At 41.6% G+C, this 22,224-nt stretch overlaps 1 protein-coding gene across 28 annotated transcripts in view; it reads left to right on the top strand.

Annotated features, from left to right (window-relative positions):
- The window catches only part of LTBP1 (latent transforming growth factor beta binding protein 1), a 458,228-nt gene extending 436,700 nt beyond the window's left edge, over positions 1 to 21,528 (top strand). For all 28 annotated transcript variants that reach the window (XM_069583578.1, XM_069583577.1, XM_069583571.1 and 25 more), the window contains 3 exons: positions 14,833 to 14,955; positions 19,022 to 19,171; positions 20,305 to 21,528. In XM_069583578.1, the coding sequence (XP_069439679.1) occupies positions 14,833 to 14,955; positions 19,022 to 19,171; positions 20,305 to 20,486 (455 nt within the window). In that variant the 3' untranslated portion in view covers positions 20,487 to 21,528. The remainder of the gene's footprint in view (positions 1 to 14,832; positions 14,956 to 19,021; positions 19,172 to 20,304) is intronic.
- Positions 21,529 to 22,224: the final 696 nt, after the last annotated feature.

Below are 22,224 nucleotides of genomic sequence, written 5' to 3'. Positions count from 1 at the left end.
TCAGTGATGCCATCCAACCATGTCATCCTCTGTCTTCCCCTTCTCTTCCTGCCTTCAGCCTTGCTCATTCCAGTCAGTTCTTCGCATCAGATGGCCAAAGTATTGGAATTTCAGCTTCAGCATCAGTACTTCCAGTGAATATTCAGGACTGATTTCCTTTAGGATGGACTGGTTGGATCTAATTGCAGTCCAAGGGACTCTCAAGAGTTTTCTCCAATACCACAATTCAAAAGCATCAATTCTTCAGTGCTCAGCCTTCTTTATGGTCCAACTCTCACATCCATACATGACTACTGGAAAACCCATAGCTTTGACTAGGTTTGCTTTGTCAGCAAAGTAATGTCTCTGCTTTTCAATGCACTGTCTAGGTTGGTCATAGCTTTTCTTCCAAGGAGCAAGTGTCTTTTAATTTCATGGCTGCAGTCACCATCTGCAGTGATTTTTGGAGCCCCCCAAAATAAAGTCTGTCACTATTTCTATTGTTTCCCCATCTGTTTACCATGAAGTGATGGGTCTGGATGCCATGATCTTAGTTTTCTGAATGTTGAGTTTTAAGCCAGCTTTTTCACTCTCCTCTTTCACTTTCAAGAGGCTCTTTAGTTATTCATCGCTTTCTGCTATAAGGGTGGTGTCATCTGCATATCTGAGGTTATTGATCTTTCTCCTGGCAATCTTGATTCCTGCTTGTGCTTCATCCAGCCCAGCATTTTACATGATATACTCTGCATATAAGTTAAATAAGCAGGGTGACAATATACAGCCTTGAGGTACTCCTTTCCCGATTTGGTACCAGTCCATGTTTCCATTACTGGTTCTAACTGTCGCTTCTTGACCTGCATACAGATTTCTCAGGAGGTAGGTCAGGTGGTCTGGTATTCCCATCTCTTTCAGAATTTTCCACAGTTTATTGTGATCCACACAGTCAAAGGTTTTGGCTTCAATAAAGCAGAAATAGATGTTTTTTTCTGGAATTCTCTTGCTTTTTCTATGATCCAACGGAATTTGGCAATTTGATCTCTGGCTCCTCTACCTTTTCTAAATCTAGCTTGAACATCTGGAAGTTCATGGTTCATGTACTGTTGAAGCCTGGCTTGGAGAATTTTGAGCATTACTTTACTAGTGTGTGAGATGAGTGCAATTGTGCGGTAGTTTGAGCACTCTTTGGCATTGTCTTTCTTTGGGATTGGAATGAAAACTGACCTTTTCCAGTCCTGTGGCCACTGCTGAGTTTTCCAAATTTGCTGGCATACTGAGTACAACACTTTCACAGCATCATCTTTTACAATTTGAAATAGCGCAACTGGAATTCCATCACCTCCACTAGCTTTGTTCATAGTGATGTGATGCTTCCTAAGGCCCACTTGACTTCGCATTCCAGGATGTCTGGCTTTAGGTGAGTGATCACACCATCATGGTTATCTGGGTTATGATGATCTTTTTTGTATAGTTTTTCTGTGCATTCTTGCCACCTCTTCTTAATATCTTCTGCTAGGGCCATACCATTTCTGTCCTTTATCGAGCCCATCTTTGCATGAAATGTTCCCTTGGCATCTCTAATTTTCTTGAAGAGATCTCTAGTCTTTCCCATTCTATTGTCTTCCTCTATTTCTTTGCATTGATCACTGAGGAAGGCTTTCTTATTTCTCCTTCCTATTCTTTGGAACTCTGTATTCAAATGTGTATGCAGAGTTTTCTTCTTTGCCTTCTTCTTTTCTTCTTTGCCTTTAGCTTCTCTTCTTTTCTTAGCTATTTGTAAGGTCTCCTCAGACAACCATTTTGCCTTTCTTTTTCTTGGAGATGGTCTTGGGGATGGCCTCCTATATAATTGTCTTCCCATTATTTTGCAGTCTAATAGAAAAAATATTCTGCTTAGGATTGTAGAATACGTAAGCTCAAAAGGACCTTAGAGATTAACTAATCTTCTTTTCTCATTTTACCAATTAAAGTAGAAAAGTTAGATGAATACTGGACTTTAAAGAAAAAAACTTTTTTCTTATTTTTTTAATTGGGGTTAAATGCACATGATGTGTTTTATAGTGAGTAATTCAGTGGCATTTAGTATATTCCCTATGTTGTGTAACCTCCCCTTTTTTAAAAAATATGTATTTATTTTGGCTGCACTGGGTCTTAGTTGGGACACACGGGATCTGCAGTCTTCGTTGAGGCATTCTAAGTCCTAGAGCAGCACATGCGATGTAGTTCCCTGACCAGACATTGAACCTGGGCCCCCTGCATTGGGAGTGCAGAGACTTAGCTACTGGATCACCAGGGAAGTTTCTACCCTTCATTCTTAAGCACACACATAGCTCAAATTTTAAAAATAATTCTTCCTTGGTTAATGCAAAAAAATAGAAAAAAACAAAATGTATTCCTTCCATGTAATGTTTGTTTTTCCTAATTGTTGACTTCTCAGATTGTCACTTCAGAGTGGTACTTAATAAGAAAGGAGGAGATGAAACGGTTCATATGTTCTTCCAGTTGGAAAAATATGAAATAGATCAGCTTAGAAAAATTAACATGTTGAACTTGTCTCCCATTTGCCTGTTGATTGTATTGTCCAGGCTTATCTCTTATCAAATTTTAGAAGTTATGTCATTGCTCATATTTCTTGAGATTTCTTGAGATTGTCTCAATGTAAGATATAATGTTTTATTTCCAAAGTCCTATTTACTTAGAAATGGGGGGAACCTTTCATGCAGGCCTTCATAAGAAATTCATAAGTTATCAATCATTATTTTAAGGTATTTATGTGTGGCATAATTTAATGCTATTACAAGTCTATAAATGTTGGATCCAGGTTTTAGAAATTATTTCTAAACGGAACCTCCATTTTTTTGGCATTCATACCCAACAAATCTCTGTCTCCAGTTAGAGTCTGGCTACATAAACAGCAATGTGATGGAAAACGCTGAGAGTGACTCCACTTGGAAGGCGCAGCACTAGGTGAAGGTTGGGGGTGGAAGAACTTGATTGGTCTAAGGCCTGTGAGTTTCCTTAGAGCCTTAACATTCACAGGAGTCCCGCAGAATACAAACCCTGCCAAGACTTTAGACTTCATTACTTCCCTGTTCTCGACAAGTACAGTTTAATTGAACATTAAGCAATTTGATCTCTTTCACCTAATAAATCGAGCAAATTCAATAAACATAAATCCTGCTAATGATAAAGCTGACTCTGGTGGGGCTGAGCTCATCAGCATTCATGGTTATTACTCTCCCTGGAATTACAGTCACAGATGCTTATTACCAAACTGAGTACTCACCTGATGCTTACAGTCTTAGGAATGTATTTAATAATTTTCTTCTCAGGGTTTCAGAAGGGCAGCTGTGGAATAGAAAGATCATGGTTTTGCAGACAGACTAAGAGTCAAATCCGTCAACTAAGCTAGGACAGTTTTGCTGTAAACCTTAGCTTTTTTATTGGAAACAAAAGGAGCTAATTACAGTTATTGCGTACGATTCTGAGATTCAAAGGGAAAAGTGTGTGATTCTGCTTCTCCGGCAGTCCATTGGTTAGGACTCCATGCTTCTGCTGCAAGCGGTATGGGTTCAATCTCTGGTCATGGAACTGAGATCCTATATGCTATGCAGTGTGACCAGAAAAAAAAAAAAAATAAAGGCTAAAGGGTGTGCAAAAGTATATAGCACCTGGCACACCAGTGCCAAAATAATAGTGCACATTAACTAACTCCCCCTCACCCTTTTTTTTTTTTTTTTTTTACTGTCCTTTAGCAGAGGTCTGTAGCAGGCAGTGTTTACATAGTCTTTTCATTTTCCCGAGGCTTTCTTATCCACTTTATATGCCTGGGACTCTGAGGTACCATCCCTCCTCTTCTTCACCTGGCTGACCCAGTTCCTGTAGATGCTCACCTCCAAGGTAAAACCTTCCCCAGCTCTTCCTGACTGACTCTAGGCACTGCCCCTTCTCCATGCATTATTGCATATGTCAGAGTCCTGTTATTTTATCCTTCCTGTTCCTCCCAAACCCCATTCTGCCTGATAATATTCTCAGCCTCTGGTTGGATGAGTGAGTGAGTCAATCACTGAATGGAACAATAAGTTTCCTTTAATGCTGCTAAGGCAGAGGACCATAATCTATGTTCAGCAGATAAAGCTCAGAGAAAGGTTTCCAGTCCAAAGAACAGGAAGCAGTAGGACTAGAACTCAGGGCTTTTGACTCCGGGTCCTTTCTCTTTTTAGGATACCCAGTTTTCTCTCCCGGCTCAGCAGGCTTTGACATCAGAAGAGCAGGGTTGCTGCCTGTTACGCAGGCACTCTTGGTAAGCGTTTACTCTCTGAAAATGAGCATGAGCAGGCAGATGTCTTAACTCCACAAGGTGTGGCACTGCCAGGATAATCCTCTTCGATGTTCCTTCCTCTGTCCTCAGTATTGGACAGTATGTTCTGTAAATGGTCAACATTTATCTAATTCCATAGCTCTTACTAATTTCAAAGAAAAATGCCTGCTGTACAGCTGGCTCAGCAGCCATTAGGATAAATCTTCATTCTCCCCATCTCCTTCCTCCACATCTGGTGTGTGTGTGTTCCAAACACCATCATCAATTAATAATGTGGAGGCGTGTAAGAAAAACACCTGGTCTAGAAATATACGACCCACTTTCCTTTATGAATATGGGTTAGCCCTTCAGTTCACTTCAGTCACTCAGTCATGTCCAACTCTTTGCGACCCCATGAACTGCAGCACGCCAGGCCTCCCTGTCCATCACCAACTCCCGGAGTTTACCCAAACTCATGTCCATCGAGTTGGTGATGCCATCCAACCATCTCATCCTCTGTCGTCCCCTTCTTCTCCTGCCTTCAATCTTTCCCAGCATCAAGGTCTTTTCAAAAGTCAGCTCTTTGCATCAGGTGGCCAAAGTATTGGAGTTTCACCTTCAACATCAGTCTTTCCAATAAACACCCAGGACTGATCTCCTTTAGGATGGATTGGTTGGATCTCCTTGCAGTCCTAAGGACTCTCAAGAGTCTTCTCCAACACCACAGTTCAAAAGCATCAATTCTTCAGCGCTCAGCTTTTTTCACAGTCCAACACTCACATCCACTGGAAAAACCATAGCCTTGACTAGATGGACCTTTGTTGACCAAGTAGTGTCTCTGCTTTTTAATATGCTGTCTAGGTTGGTCATAACTTTCCTTCCAAGGAGTAAGCATCTTTTAATTTCATGGCTTCAATCACCATCTGCACTGATTTTGGAGCCCCCCAAAATAAAGGCAGCCACTGTTTCCACTGTTTCCCCATCTATTTCCCATGAAGTGATGGGACCGGATGCCATGATCTTTGTTTTCTGAATGTTGAGCTTTAAGCCAACTTTTTCACTCTCCTCTTTCACTTTCATCAAGAGGCTTTTTAGTTCCTCTTCACTTTCTGCCATAAGGGTGGTGTCATCTGCATATCTGAGGTTATTGATATTTCTCCTGGCGATCTTGATTCCAGCTTGTGCTTCCTCCAGCCCAGTGTTTCTCATGATATACTCTGCATATAAGTTAAATAAGCAGGGTGACAATATACAGCCTTGACGCACTCCTTTTCCTATTTGGAACCAGTCCGTTGTTCCATGTCTAGTTCTAACTGTTGCTTCCTGACCTGTATATAGGTTTCTCAAGAGGCAGGTCAGGTGGTCTGGTATTCCCATCTATTTCAGAAGTTTCCACAGTTTATTGTGATCCACATAGTCAAAGGCTTTGGCATAGTCAACAAAGCAGAAATAGATATTTTTCTGGAACTCTCTTGCTTTTTATGATCCAGTGGATGTTGGCAATTTGATCTCTGGTTCCTTTGCCTTTTCTAAACCCAGCTGGAACATCTGGAATACGTTCATGGTTCATGCACTGTTGAAGCCTGGCTTGGAGAATTTTGAGCATTACTTTACTAGCGTGTGAGATGAGTGCAATTGTGCAGTAGTGTGAGCATTCTTTGGCATTGCCTTTCTTTGGGATTGGAATGAAAACTGACCTTTTCCAGTCCTGCGGCCACTGCTGAGTTTTCCAAATTTGCTGGCATATTGAGTGCAGCACTTTCACAGCATCATCTTTCAGGATTTGAAATAGCGTAACTGGAATTCCATCACCTCCACTAGCTTTGTTCTTAGTGATTCTTCCTAAGGCCCACTTGACTTCTCATTCCAGGATGTCTGGCTCTAGGTGAGTGATCACACCATCGTGATTATTTGGGTCGGGAAGATCTTTTTTGTACAGTTCTTCTGTGTATTCTTGCCACCTCTTCTTAATATCTTCTGCTTCAGTTAGGTCCATACCATTTCTGTCCTTTATCGAGCCCATCTTTGCATGAAATGCTCCCTTGGTATCTCTAATTTTCTTGAAGAGATCTCTAGTCTTTCCCATTCTGTTGTTTTCCTCTATTTCTCTGCACTGAGCACTGAGGAAGGCTTTCTTATTTCTCCTTGCTATTCTTTGGAACTCTGCATTCAGATGCTTATATCTTTCCTTTTTTCCTTTGCTTTTCGCTTCTCTTCTTTTCACAGCTATTTGTAAGGCCTTCTTAGACAGCCATTTTGCCTTTTTGCATTCTTTTTCTTGGGGATGGTCTTGCTCCCTGTCTTCTGTACAATGTCATGGACCTCCATCCATAGTCCATCAGGCACTCTGTCTATCAGATCTAGTCCCTTAAATCTATTTCTCACTTCCACTATATAGTCATAAGGGATTTGATTTAGGTAATACCTGAATGGTCTAGTGGTTTTCCCCACTTTCTTCAATTTAAGTCTGAATATGGCAACAAGGAGTTCATGATCTGAGCTACAGTCAGCTCCTGGTCTTGTTTTTGCTGACTGTATAGAGCTTCTCCATCTTTGGTTGCAAAGAATATAATCAGTCTGATTTCAGTGTTGACCATCTGGTGATGTCCATGTATACAGTCTACTCTTGTGTTGTTGGAAGAGGGTGTTTGCTATGACCAGTATGTTCTCTTGGCAAAACTCTATTAGCCTTTGTCCTGCTTCATTCCGTATTCCAAGACCAAATTTGCCTGTTACTCCAGGTGTTTCTTGACTTCCTACTTTTGTGTTCTAGTCCCCTATAATGAAAAGGACATCTTTTTGGGGTGTTAGTTCTAAAAGGTCTTGTAGATCTTCATAGAACCATTCAACTTCAGCTTCTTCAGCGTTGCTGGTCAGGGCATCGACTTGGAACTGTGATATTGAATGGTTTGCCTTGGAAATGAACAGAGATCATTCTGTCGTTTTTGAGATTGCATCCAAGTACTGCATTTCAGACTCCTTGTTGACTATGATGGCTACTCCATTTCTTCTAAGGGCTTCCTGCCCGCAGTAGTAGATATAATGGTCATTTGAGTTAAATTCACCCATTCCAGTCCATCTTAGTTCACTGATTCCCAGAATGTCAAGATTCATTCTTGCCATCTCCTGTGTGACCACTTCCAATTTGCCTTGCTTCATCAACCTAATATTCCAGGTTCCTATGCAATATTGCTCTTTACAGCATCGGACCTTGCTTCTATTACCAGTCACATCCACAACTGGGTGGTGTTTTTTGCTTTGGTGCTGTCCCTGTACTCTTTCTGGAGTTATTTGTCCACTCTTCTCCAGTAGCATATTGGGCATCTACCGACCTGGGGAGTTCCTCTTTTGGTATCCTATCATTTTGCCTTTTCATACTGTTCATGGGGTTCTCAAGGAAAGAATACTGAAGTGGTTTGCCCTTCCCTTCTCCAGTGGACCACATTCTGTCAGACCTCTCCACCATAACCCGTCTGTCTTGGGTGGCCCCACACGGCTGAGTTTCATTGAGTTAGACAAGCTGTGGCCTATGTGATCCATTGGCTTGTTGTCTGTGATTATGGTTTCAGTCTGTCTGCCCTCTGATGCCCTCTCAGTGCCTACCGTCTTCCTTGGGTTTCTCTTACCTTGGACATGGGTTATCTCTTCACACCCTCCAGCAAAGCGCAGCCGCTGCTCCTTACCTTGGACGCAGGGTATCTCCTCTTGACTGCCACCCCTGATCTTAGGCATGGGGTAGCTCCTCTCGGCCGCGCTCCTGACCTTGCATGTGGGGTAGCTCCTCTTGGCTGCTGCTGCACCGCGCAACCATTGTGCCTTCAGTTCAGTCGCTCAGTCGTGTCCGACTCTTTGCGACCCCATGAATCGCAGAACACCAAGCTTCCCTGTCCATCACCAACTCCTGGAGCTCACTCAGACTCGCATCCATCAAGTCAGTGATGCCATCCAGCCATCTCATCCTCTGTCGTCCCCTTCTTCTGCCCCCAATCCCTCCCAGCATCAGAGTCTTTTCCAGTGAGTCAACTCTTTGCATGAGATGGTCAAAGTATTGGAGTTTCAGCTTTAGCATCATTCCTTCCAAAGAAATCCCAGGGCTGATCTCCTTCAGAATGGACTGGTTGGATCTCCTTGCAGTCCAAGGGAATCTCAAGAGTCTTCTCCAGCACCACAGTTCAAAAGCATCAATTCTTTGGCACTCAGCCTTCTTCACAGTCCAACTCTCACATCCATACATGACCACAGGAAAAACCACAGCCTTGACTAGACGGACCTTTGTTGGCAAAGTAATGTCTCTGCTTTTAAATATGCTATCTAGGTTGGTCATAACTTTTCTTCCAAGGACTTCACCTTTATTTGAAAATGATGCACTTGAAACTTCAGAGCACTCGGTTTTCAGCCTTGATGTGTGGAGAACAAAATACAGCTTTTTCATCATTTTTAATAGCAGCTGAATTTAATCTGCCTCAGTCAAGAGACTTCACCTCCCAGTGTCCTCACGTGCCAGAGTGGCATTGTGACATGTGACTGTCCAGACCAGCCCTGCAGATGTGTCTGTCAAAAGTAATGGAGATTTCCTGCCAGGATATGTGCTTACTATTGCTGTAGACAGTGGGGGCCTCAGATCTCCTGGCTCTCGGGGGCAATTTTTTAAGTTTTCTTTTTCCAATTTAAAATTAAAGCGGCACCATGTGTCATGTGAATCTGCCATGCCAGGGAAATGAGTGTGAGCCGTGGCCTGGATCTTGTTTAGGCCACGTGGGGGGTGGTGGCCCACACCATCCCATGTGTGTCACTCAGAGCTCTGATCAAGAGCTTAACAGCTGTGCCTACTGAGGTGAGGAGTGCAATGAGTGGGGCTTTGCTGCTGCTAAGTCACTTCAGTCGTGTCTGACTCTGTGCGACCCCATAGATAGCAGCCCACCAGGCTCCCCTGTCCCATTCTCCAGGCAAGAACACTGGAGTGGGTTGCCATTTCCTTCTCCAATGCATGAAAGGGAAAAGTGAAAGGGAAGTCGCTCAGTCGTGTCCGACTCTGTGCAACCCCATGGACTGCAGCCTACCAGGCTCCTCCACCCATGGGATTTTCCAGGAAAGAGTACTGGAGTGGGGTGCCATTGCCTTCTCTGGAGTGAGGCTTTGAGGTGTGACTATTTCCACTTCTTCTTTTCACATTCATGTGCGGCTAGATCCCGGACGAACAGGTATAGTGTCCCCAAAACGGCATTTGCAAAAAAAAAAAAAAAAATCCTTACCATCACAGTTAGGGAATTCAAGGTTAAGATTTATTTTGTTATATCTTGACAAATAATTGTCTATTTGTCTAAAAATGATTTTCAAAAAACAGCCTGCTTTCTTTACTTTGGAGGTCTTATTTCGATGAGACCTCCATAGGTACAGATTGATTTTTTTCTCGTCAATCTGTATCAATTTAATTATTAGACCAGTCCAAGGAATTCAAGAGGGGCAGTAGGAAAGTTTTCCCTTCCCCAGCAATGGCTTTTTACCATAAAATTTTTAATTGGAATATATAAAATGAAAAAGGTTATTCTTTAAAAATAGAGAGTAAACAAAGCAATCCAGATCATAATGTGACTCTCTAGAGATGGTACATTGACTTTTCATAAAGTAGTGGAATAAAATTTTGCTTGTGTTCATCATAATAAAAAAGAAATGAATTTTCCCTTAGAAAGTACACGCTCGCCCTTTGCATTTAGCCCCAGACAACTAGATGGTGCTTAACTAGGTGCTTAATTTGTTGTTGTTGTTTTCCAAATCTGTATTTATGTGGCTGTGCTGGGTCTTAGTTGCATCCTGCTATATGTTCGATCTTTGTTGCACCATATGAACTCTTAAGTAAGGCGTACTCTTAAGTACCCTGTTTAAGTAAGGAATATCTTGCAGACGGAAAATGACTTTAGGGATGAAAAAAATCTGTTCATTTTTACATGTTGAACTGGATGAAATGGCAGCCAAGAGATTCGCATGGGTTCCCATCAGGAGTTGTGGAAATTCAGAGGTCTGCTGTTCCTGGGCTCCATGCCCTCAGCCAACCACAACTCACTGCCTCCCCAAACTGGACTGTAGCCATGACTCAACCCTAGGGATGAACAAGGCGAAGTACCTCCAAGCTCGATGGGTTCTGGTTGTGGCTTGGGATGCTCAGGGACCCAGCATATGTTAGAAAGGTGCATGTGCCCAGATCTTGAAGGTGATGCCTTACCCAGGACTCGCTGATATTCCAGTTGGTCCCTTAGAAGATAATGAGAAACCTGCTGGCTACTCGAGGCATTCCTGAAAGGTTCAGGCATATACTAACAACTGCTGAACATCAGTTTTCCCTCTGTATTATGTGTTCTATTGGTCTGGTGTTAAAATGTGCTGTTGTTCATACCTTATCACTGTCTAACCAAGTGATTACAATTCCCCAGGCAGTCATTAGTTGTTGAGATGAAATGCATGAGGACGTCTTTCTCTGTTTACTGAGTTGGAGTTTCCCTGCATCTATTTTAGAATTCTTGATCTTGAAACAATATCTACAAACAGCTAGAGGCTGTGCTTTCATTGCTCTTAATTTCTTGTGCAATTCTTAGACCATTGACAACTACCTTTGCAGTTTTGCTAACACTAAAATCTCTATTAATCATTCTGTCATTGACAATCCTCATTTACTTCCAGATGTTCAGCAGGGCCTCGAGTGATTTTTACCTAAAGAGAAAAACCCATAACCTCCATTTTCTTGGTTCTTCAGAATTCAAGAACAATTATGTAACATCTCACTTTTTTAAATACCTGGTTTTTGTTTGGCTGCACTGGGTCTTAGCTGTGGCCCGTGAGGTCTTTGACCTTCCTTGTGGCATACGGGCCCTTTTAGTTCTGGTAGGCAGGATCTTTAGTTGTGCCATGTGAACTCTCAGTTTCAGCATGCGGGATGTAGTTCCCTGACCAGGGATGTAATCCACACCTCCTGCATTGGGAGTGTGGAGTCTTAGCCACCAGACTACCAGGGAAGTCCCTCATCTCATTTTTAACACAGAGGCAAATAGGAATTATCCCCATGTGACAGATGTGGAAACTGAGACTCGCTACGTTGCTTTCCAACTGCTAAGCTGGAAAGTGAAGTAGCATAATCAGAACTTGCGCTCCTGCTTCTGCCTTGGAAGCCCATGTTCTTTCCATTACCCCCTGTTCGTGTCAACCTTGACCCTGGCCAAGAATGTGTGCAACGGGAGAGGCAGCGTGGATGGATTAGAACAGACCCATTCATGCTCCCAGAAAAATAACTCAAAACGCATGCCCCAGTGCTGATGGGGCTGCAGCTCATCTTCAAATACAAAAGAGTACGCCTAACACAGAAGTGATGTTTTGAAAACTGACCAGAACTACCTTGACATCTGGCTTGTTAACGTGTTAGAGAAAGTGAAGCAGCAAAGGACAGTAAGTTCTAGAAAGCTGAGAGAAAAACACTTGTCCAGCAATGGAGGGAAGGAGGATGCAGCAAACACCAAAGGTCCCCCCATCCACATTACCATCCTCTGCTTCCCTTTGCAGCCTGGGTCACATTCAGAGCCCTTCTTATGGACCACTTGGTGGTCCCCAAACACAGCTCACAGGTTGCTTTTGTGATGCCTTTGGATTTTTGTTGTTGTTCATTTGCTAAGTTGGGTCTGACCCTCTGCGACCCCATGGACTGCAGCACACCAGGCTTCACTGTCCTTCACCATCTTCCGAGTTTGCTCAAATTCATGTCCCTTGTGTTGGTGGTACTATCTAACCATCTCATCCTCTGCCACCCCCTTCTCCTTTGGCCTTCAGTCTTTCCAGCATCAAGGTCTCTTCCACTGAGTTGGCTCTTCTCAGGTTGCCAAAGTATTTAGAGCTTCAGCATCAGTCCTTCCAATGAATATTCAGGATTGATTTCCTTTAGGATGGACTGGTTGGATCTCCTTCCAGTCCAAAGGACTCTCAAGAGTCTTCTCCAGCACCACAATTCCAAAGCATTAATTCTTCAGCACTCACCCTGCTTTATGTCCAGCTCTCACATCCATACATGACTACTGGAAAAAACAGTGTTGACTATATGGACCTTTGTTGGCAAAATGAAGTCTTTTCTTTCGAATACGCCCTCTAGGTTTGTCATAGCTTTTCTTCCAAGGAGCAAGCATCTTTTAATCTTGTGCCTGCAGCTACCATCTAGAGTGATTTTGGAGCCCAAGAAAATAAAATCGGCCACTCTTTTCATTTTTCCCCATCTATTTGCCATGAAGTGATGGGACCAGATGCCATGACCTTAGTTCTCTGAATGTTGAGTGTCAAGCCAGCTTTTTCACTCTCCTATTTTACCTTCATCAAGAGACTCTTTAGTTCCTCTTCCCTGCCTTTGGGTAAGTGCTTTTTAAAATCCCAGATAGCTTCTATGAAGTAAATCCCGCTCATGAAGTACTACCTTTCCCAGGATGCTGTTCCTAAACATCCCATAGGAACAGAAGTCTGTTCCTCCTCCACTCCTCCCCCCATTTGATCCCTTCCTTTCGTGATGTTAGATGGTGAGAGCTTGGAGGGTGGAGGCTGCATGGTCTAGGGGAAAAGCCACAGGCTCCAGACCTGACCGCCAGGTGCTAGAGAGGAGTGTGCTGCTCAGCCATCTCTGGACTAGGCTTACAAAATATGAACACGAATTAATTTTAATATCTACTCTTGATCACAGCTGTTGCCTGCGTATAAAATCTTGAGTCTCCCTTTCAGATGTACAACAAATGTATATAAAAAGACATGAGAGAACAGGAATGACCTCAGCGTGTCAAACTTGTCAACATTTCTGCGATCTTGCCCTCACAGGGAAATCCTTTATTCTTCCCTTTCAGACTTTAAGCAGAACTGACAACCACTTGTGTTCTCTTTGTTTGAAGCTTTATTTTTGCGAGTCAAGGGTCTTTTTCCAGGTTTAGCTTTCTCCTTAATAAAATTAACACTTCTCATGAAATGATTTCATGGAAGAGCGCATGGGAAGTCACGGTGGGGCGGCGGGGAGGGGGCGTTGTGTCCTGGAATGCTTCCCACCAGGAGAGTTTGTAAGAAGGGACAACCATAATCCTGCCATCTCTGATGGTTCAGGGTCTTTTCTGGCTTTACACTCCCTTCTTTCACTTTAGGAGAGAATGTGTAGGTGTGTACACATAGGCATGCGTGTGCACACACAGCCACACACCTTTGACCCCTTTAAGGAGAGGTGATGGAAGAAAGCCTTGAGAATTCACCCTCTTGCCTCAGTGCTTTTCTTTAGTTTTGTTACAGAAAGAAGCAAAATAGAGGAAAACTCCTTCAATCTGTGGTCCAGGCAAATGTAGCGGCTACCTTAGGTGGCCGCCCTAAGAGTGTCCAGCCAGTGCTGGGGCTGGCTGAGCCGCAGCTCTCAGTTCTGGTAGAGCTGTTGATGTCTGGGGAGCCTCAGAATTCTCACCAACTGCTAGATGAGTCCTCAGGCAGTATAGTTTTTGTAAAATGTGCATTCAGAAGATGAGGCTGTCTCTTCCAAAGCCTTCCTTTCTAGACCTTCTGAATAATTCTGCTCCACCATACAGGAAAGAGCCTGGGGGAACCAGGAAATGCAGTGAAAACGTGATCACCTCATGACAAATGGAGGACCGAGATCCCATGTGCTGGGTGGGCCATGGAGGAGGGAAAATGGCCTCAAGGAGTGGTGACTGCAGATGAATTTAGCTAAGGTGCAGAAAAGGCAAGGATGGGGTTACAGAGGAGCTGAGATAGGCGTAGGAGAGGAAGAAATGTTATGTTATTGGTTAACTCCCTGCTGGACTGAGCTCAAGTATGGTTCTGCCTCATACCAGCTGTCATTTGACCACTCCATGTCTTCTATTTCCTATTGGTAAAATGTGGATAATAGTTTTTCATAGGGTGGTGTAAATACTTTAATGAATTAATGTTTTAAGTACTTAAAACAGTAGCTGGCACAGAGCCAACATTATACAACTATTAGCTATTGTTACTAGAGCCATTACTTCATTATCACTGTTATAATGCTCACTATTATGATTAAGGACCAGGTCTTGAGTAGAGAAGTATAATCATAGCCACTAAATTCAAATGGTACTTACTAGCATCCTTGCTTGGTTGTGTCTCATTTTTAGATCACCAAAAATGCATTTTTTTTTTCCTGTTTCCAGTGAGTGGGCAAATGTGTATTTGTAAGAATGACTGCTTTATACATTTAAAATGTTTTGATGAAAACACCTGATGGGTTCAGATAAAGCCATTCTTCCAAAGGCTTGCTGCACTCTCTGATGGTTCGATTTTTCAGTTCTTTCTCTCCTGGGATGCATTCTACCAACTGTTCAGCAACTAATGGCATCGACTGTTCAGAATCTTAATTGTGCTGAAGAGTATGAGTCATATGTGGGTGTGCAGAGCGCCTATGAAGGATACTGAGATGGCCCAGGGTCGGGGGTGTGCGTGGGAGGCAGGGGCACACGGCGGGTGAACGCACCCTCGTGTGAGCAAACAGTGATGGTATGCCACGGTTGTTGTCGTGTCCTTCGCAGACGACTATGCCCAGCTGTGTAACATCCCCGTCACGGGACGCCGGCGGCCGTATGGACGGGATGCCTTGGTTGACTTCAGTGCACAGTATGCTCCCGAAGCTGATCCCTACTTCGTCCAGGACCGTAAGCAACAATTTTTTTAGTTACTCTGAAACTAAACTGTGGTTTTGAAGTTTAGTCAGTGGTTCTCAAAATGCAGTGCCTGGGAACTTGTAAGAGATGCAGGTCTGTGGGTGATGCTGTAGACCTGAATCAGGAACTAGGGTGAGACCCACCCTCTGAGTCATCCTTATGGACGCCCAAGTTTGAGAACCACCGGATCATATTACGAGTCTCACTGCTAGGAACACTGTATGTTTATTTTCTTTACAGAAAATCATCTTATAATTTCCATGACAAAGTCATTTCTTTACTCATGAAGTGGTGGCCTAGCTTAAGGGGCACAGTTTTCCTAATAGTTTGGTTGTATCTTTACAAGCATTTAAATGGGAAGTAAAACAGTTGCTCTCTCCTGGTCAGAGATGAATTTTTAGAATTCATTTGTGAGGGGGTTTACTAAGCGAGAAATGATGATGTGTGATGGCTTTTCCTGGATTTGTGAGCAGAGTTTAAACGTGAGGTGGGATGTGTATGTGTGAACCCTGTTCCCATTTAGAAAGTAAATGCCTGAAGGTGCCACCAGAGTGTCCTGGAGAGGGGAACCACACAAGCTAAACGTGTCTGTGGGAGAGACCAGAGCTTGCAAATAACAGATGAGTTATGTGAAGTCTGACAAATGGGATGGTAAAAATTGCAGTATCAGTAGACAGGAGGCGGTCTGCCTTCCCGAGGGGACGATGGCAGTACATTCCAGGCGCCTGGCCCACACCCTGCAGCCCAGAGTGCTGACACTATAAAATACGAGGCCGCTCTTTCTTATCACCTGTGCGCATGGCAGACTAGCCAGGATCTGTGTCCTGAGAAGCAGTATGAGCTTCATGGCTGCCTATGGAGCTGCTTCTGTTCCTAGTCCTAAAGTGTTTCCCTCCCTCCTTTCTTTCCTGTTTTTTGAAAGGTGCAGTATGTTGATCCCTCAGCTGACCTAAAACTGCTTTAAAATTTCCATTCAAACAGCATGCTATTAAACCAGCGAGGTTGGGTCTTCTAGATCTGAGTGAGTCTAGAGCATTGGCAGCATGCAGAGGGCCTCTGGTGCCCTTGCCCAGCTCTCCTCTCCTGGTAACCACTATCCTGCCTTCTAACACCTTAGATTATTTCTTTTAATCAACCACAGATAACCATGTCCTCCTTCAAGAAATATGCTTAAATACATTGACGGCTCTAAGACTGGGCACTTATAACTTCTACATTTCTGTGTATATGTTATAGGTCAGTAAACATTTACTTTAAAAAAGAAAGGGAGAATAAATATTAAAATTGAAAGAAAGTACAGTTTTGCCTGCCTGATAAATCCAAAATAACAGGGTAAATCTATATGTAACTGACACAATCTCATGCTTGTGTGTGTAGCCTCTAATACCTTACAGTTCAGATGCCACGAATTTTAATGTTGAAATGTTCTGCCTTAGGTATTGGCTTATGTACCTTTTTTTTTTTTTAATAAATGCTGTCATTGCTTTAAAACATTAAAACAAAATCCATTACAAATGTTAGAAAATAAACACAGTGGTATCAGATCAATTTTCTATTTAGCAACATAGGAAACTAAGATGCAGTTCCAGGGCCCCAGCTTTAACTATGTAATGGCCTTTAAAGTTCTTATGAATTACAGAGAAACAGCTCCTCTTTCTCAGCCCAGGATCACAGGTTGTTTGCCCCTGCTGAAGACAGGGTAGGTAGTAAAAGAGAGGCTGAGATTTCTACCAACCTTGTGATCCACCCTGTCCTGTCTTTCTGTTTAAAGTTGAGCGAATGACTGGTGTTACCTTAAGTTAGAGATCAACTTTCCTTATAGCTGACCAGACAGTAAAGTTGTGGGCTTTGCATACTATATAGTCTCTTTTGCGGCTGATATTCAGCTCTGCTCTGCTATTAGGAAAGCAGCCACAGACAGGTATTAGTGAACAGCTGAGGCTGTGTTCCAGTAAAATTTGTTTATAAAAATAGGTAGCAAGCACGATTTAGAGCAGGGGCTGTGTGCTTTGCTGGTGTTTTGGAGTCCTGTACAAGTATTTGGGGGAGTCTGTTTAATGTGTGTGTAGGAGTTTCAAATTTTAATTTCATGTTTTAATTTCTGTAATAAAAATATTTTTTACTAAAGTTAAAATGATTTTGCTGTGATACCTGGACTTTGAAGTATTTCCATAGGTTGACTTTCTTGTCAGTATTTCTCAAATTGGCTTTCAGGATCTGCTGACAGTCTTAATGGCTAGTTGCATTTCTTCTCACTTTAATTTTTAAAATGGCATGTCATAGATGTATTACTCAGTTTTTTTCATAATATTTCTTTCTTAAAAGTTAACTTGTGCATTATAGGAAACCAAAAAACAAAGTCATCCTTAGTCACAAGCAGTTTACTGTTTGTGTCCTTTCAAGTCTCATTTGTGTGTTTATACAACTAAGCATCCATTTTTAAGTAATTAAAATCATAGTTATATATCATGCTTTTATACATGCATGAATATTTATCAATGTCCCAAAGCTGAGCAGTTTGATACACTATACCAACTCAATCTGGAAAGAAATATATATAAAATCTTGCTACTCTTGGTAAAATTTTCAGAAAAGACAAAAATGGCAATAAGTTTCTAACTAATGATATTGGCAGAGGTATGAATAAAATCCTGCTTTCCCTTAATGTTCAATTAAAGACAAGATAAAACAAGGTACACAAAGTATTAATATTAATGCTTCTAAAATGATTCATTATCCAATCTAAACTATTAAAGTATTAGCAAGGGGGTATACTTCCATTGAATTAATGACAGTGTAGTCTTACAGTATAGCCAAGACATGCACACACATGCATCCCTCCCTTTATACTTCCTTCCGCCCCTGTGCTGCCACTCCAATGAACAAGTCCTGATGTACATTTCTGAGACAGTTTAACAATTCCATGTCCAAGATGCTGCTTTTTTGAAATCAATTACAATGAAATTATATACTGGCTAACTCACTAGCTCTACTTTTTATCCCACATTGTTATCTCAGGACACGTAAAAAGGCATGTCAATGTATGGCAAAAACCCACCACAATATTGTAATTAGCCGTCAATTAAATTAATTAAAAGCCTACGCTGTAAAATGTTAGACCTTACAGCTGCATAAGCAATGATGTTTTGCTGCCCCCTGCAGTTCCACTGGAGAATTACTTCAAAGGCCAATTATTTCCGGCCCTAGGGAGATTTTTTTTTTTCTTCCCCCTGAAAGTTAATCCACGGCAGTAGCTTCAGGAGCAGGGGAGAGGATGAAAGGCCACATGTTTCGGGGTCATCATAAATTTATATTTACAACTTTCCTCTCTATAAAGAGAACTAAAATATTCTTAACGCCTGGTTACATTGCTTTTGTATTGCTAAACTGGCTCTTTCTCTCTTTAAATTGATTCAGAACTAAACAAGAGCGTCTTTGTTTTAAGTTTTTGGGTTTTCTAAATAGAAGTATGATGTATTTTTCTATCAGGATGTTTGGAGTCCCTTTAACTCACTTTAGCCTTTGATCCCCCAAGGGCCCTTTTGTAAGGCTCCTTCTAAAGCCAGGGCAAACAAACAGACCTTATTAAGGCAAGGCCAGCCTGGCTTTTCTCTGCTCTTGGAACACACAATCAAACAGCGCTGCCTCCAATGCTCGTGCCTCTTAGCAAATACCTACGCTGATCATGAATTCCATTGGTTCCATCCTGAAAGATGTTTTGACGTTTGCCTTACTGAGAACTTGGGAGACTTGAAATCTTATACAAGATGTTAACTAAAGGAAAAAAACAAAAAACAAAAAACCTACTTGCTGTATTATGTGATTTTGATTCAGAACATCAGAATTCAAAATGTGGGGCTAATCTGTACAACATACTAAGTTTGTAACACTTTAAATGCTTAATATCATGTACAAATATATTCGCTTAAATTTCAATGCTATCTTTAAGGTACTGGAAATATGTATGATGAACCATAACCTTCAAATCACGTTGTTTTTAAAAATGGTGTTAAGAGGATGAAGATTTGTTCCTTGCCTCCTGTTTGTTCCCTTCCAGGTTTTTTAAATAGCTTTGAGGAGTTGCAGGCTGAAGAATGTGGCATCCTCAATGGATGTGAAAACGGCCGCTGTGTCAGGGTGCAGGAAGGTTATACCTGCGATTGCTTTGATGGGTATCACTTGGATATGGCCAAGATGACCTGTGTCGGTAAGAACCATATGTATCTGATGGGAAATTATCCTTTTCCTGAGATGCCCTGTGGCTGGACATCATATAGTCTAGTACATTGAAGATTTGCAGCATTTCAGTTTGGGAAGAAGAGAAAAATTCTGGAGGTGGATGGTGGTGACAGTTGCATAACAATGTGAAGGTACATACCACCACCGGACTATCCACTCAAAAATGGTTAAAATGGCCAATTTTATGTTCTGTATATTTTACTATGATTTTTAAAGAAGTACTTAAGAATTCATATAAATGGTACCTATGGAGGAAACACCAGAACATTTGGGGTAATTACTTAGACTCTTTTAAATTGAGCTTTTGACTCAGAGGCAAATAGTGTTTTCCCTGAACAGCTGATGCCAGCATGAGGGACATACAGATGAAAAAGAAAATACTTCCATTTTGGAGAAAGTTTTTTTTTAAATAAAACTCTCATGTAGCCTTCTCTTTTACCTTTAAAAAAACAGTAAATGGGTTTTTTTTTCCTTCCTGTGTAATTGATGCTGTGTTCCTGAGCCTGCTGGCCTCCATGCTGAAAGACCTGACTTGCAGGGTTGTTTTTTGTTTTTCCTATTTTTGTGGCTGTTTTTCTCCCTCCTATAGTTTTCCCACTTCAATTTTGTTAGTCTCAGTCTGTGGTGGTCGAAAAATAGGTAACCCAGGTTGTTACACGTGTTTCAGGGGCATAAAAGACTTTCTTTCCTGTGGAAAGAAATCTAAGAAAGTAACTTAAGCCTTGAGACCAGCTTCTTGGAGGCTCTGTATTTCTCTTGACAACCTAACTGCTCTTCCACATCTGCAGAAAGGGATTTAGAAGTAAGATAGTTCTTCTAGTTTCCTTGACTATAAAAACTCAAGCTGACAAAATGGTCCCTGTTATGTCAAATAACAGGGAAAGAAATTCTAGAATCCCTTGGATACTCACCTTTTTGCGATCTAGAAAGTCATATTTACCTTGCATAAACAGACAGTAAGAGGAAAGACTACGCAGCTTACCATGGAGAGAGCACGGAATAGCCGGCTGTGTTTAGGCAGGGCCTCAGGTAAGCTGTTGAGTGTTTCTCCTCCCAGAGTGATAGGAGGAGTGCTTACCTCCGTGGTTTGGCTTATTGCAGATGTCAACGAGTGTGATGAGTTGAACAACCGGATGTCTCTCTGCAAGAATGCCAAGTGTATCAACACCGAAGGGTCCTATAAGTGTGTGTGTCTGCCGGGCTTTGTACCTTCTGACAAGCCAAACTACTGCACTCCATTGAATACTGCCTTGAATTTAGAAAAAGACAGTGACCTGGAGTAAAAGAGAAGCTAACATAACCTAAGCCTGTATACTCTGCACTGTGTAAAGGAGAAAGAGAAATGTATTATACTTCAGACATTGCACCTAACCCCAACTGCTGGAAATACGGAAACATCATGGAGTCGTATATCCTCAGAAGGGAAAGGATTCAGTGTGAGCCTGAGTGGTGTGACAGACCAAATGGACATTTCTCTGAAAAACAAAACAGTATATATAGTCTGTTCATATGTAAAATTTAGTGGAAAAGAGGCAGAACAGTGCTGTTATTTTAAACAGAAGGTTGTATTATTATGTTTTTGTTTTGATATTTTTTACTATTGCTTGATTAAATCTGGCATTTAAATAGTGGTGGAAATATTTTATAAGATTTTCATTTTGTGGTTATGCAGTTCCTTGGCTATTGTTTCTTTATCAAATGTCAAGTGCAAAAGTCTTCGATAAAATATTGTTTAAACTGTTATAAGTAATGTTACACAGGGTTATGCTAGTCCAGGTCTGGAAGATTTTTAAAATCCAAATTGTCCTGTGGAGCAGGCAGTGATTGTTTCAAAACTTTTATACACATTTGGAGAAAAGGACTTTATATTTACGATGTGTTGTCTGATTTTAATGTCCATTCTTAGCCAAGCTGCTAGTAGGTGTTAATTGGATCCCTTTCCTACATTGAAATTGAAGAGCTAATGAATGAGCTTATGTTAGTATTGTAATGTATAAAGTAGGACCAGCAAATTTTAAAAACTTGATGATCCCAAAATATTTACCACTGTATGTTAAAAGCAAAATAAATCACCATTTTTTTTTTTAGAAAATTTCTACCTCAGAGTTATGTCAATGAACATATGCATACCAGTTATCCACCCCACCATCAATGGTCTTTTATGAATGTGGAGTCTTTTCCAGGTTAATTATTAAATTTGTTATATACTGTTACGGGTGGAATTGTGTCCCCAGAATTCATGTTAAGTCATGTCCCCTCAGTACTGTAACTGTATTTTTAAATGAGCTAAAGACCATTAAAGAAGGTCACTGGGGTGGGCCCTGATCCAATAGGGCTGGTGGTCTTTATATGAAATTAAAACACACACAGGAAAATCATGGGAAGACACAGGGAGCCAACAGCCATTGGCAAGCCAAGGAAGGCGCCTAAGAAGAAAATTCTTCAATACCTTGAACTTTATCGACTGGGGGATTTTTATAGAAACTAACACCAGTGGCAAGCAACTTGGTATGTAAGTGAATATTGAAATGTCTCTGGTCAGTAATGGGTTAAGAAAATAAATTTAAACCACCCAGTCTATGGTATTAATACTTTTGACAGCCCTAGCAAATAACTAACTGGTGGATATCACAGGAAGAACAGTTTTTGATGTTCCAAGCCTTGCTTAATACATATCCACAGTCATGCAGTTGTCTTATTTAACCTGAATTTCAGAGTCATTTTTAATAAAGAACATCTGAGTTTTCAAAAAACAAACTATGTATAGGCACACTCAGCAAAAAATATCTCCATCTAACATTTTCTTCTAAGACAGGCTTTTGGATTTTAGTTTCTGCCATAGAATGGTACACCTAAAACGTCCATGTCCCCTGCTGCCAAGAGTTCCATGACCAGGTGCCAACCACTGTCCCTGCCTTCCCAGGAGCTTGTGCAGGCTGTGCACACCCACAATAAAGCGGATAATGTTCCAGCATCTGCTGAGAGAAGAGACAGCCAAACTAAAAGCATTCCTCATGCCAA

Source organism: Ovis canadensis, chromosome 3 (genome assembly GCF_042477335.2).
Source record: "Ovis canadensis isolate MfBH-ARS-UI-01 breed Bighorn chromosome 3, ARS-UI_OviCan_v2, whole genome shotgun sequence".
Taxonomy (NCBI): Eukaryota; Metazoa; Chordata; class Mammalia; order Artiodactyla; family Bovidae; genus Ovis; species Ovis canadensis.
Note: the sequence above shows the minus strand (reverse complement) of the source record. Positions and strands in the feature narration are given on the sequence as shown.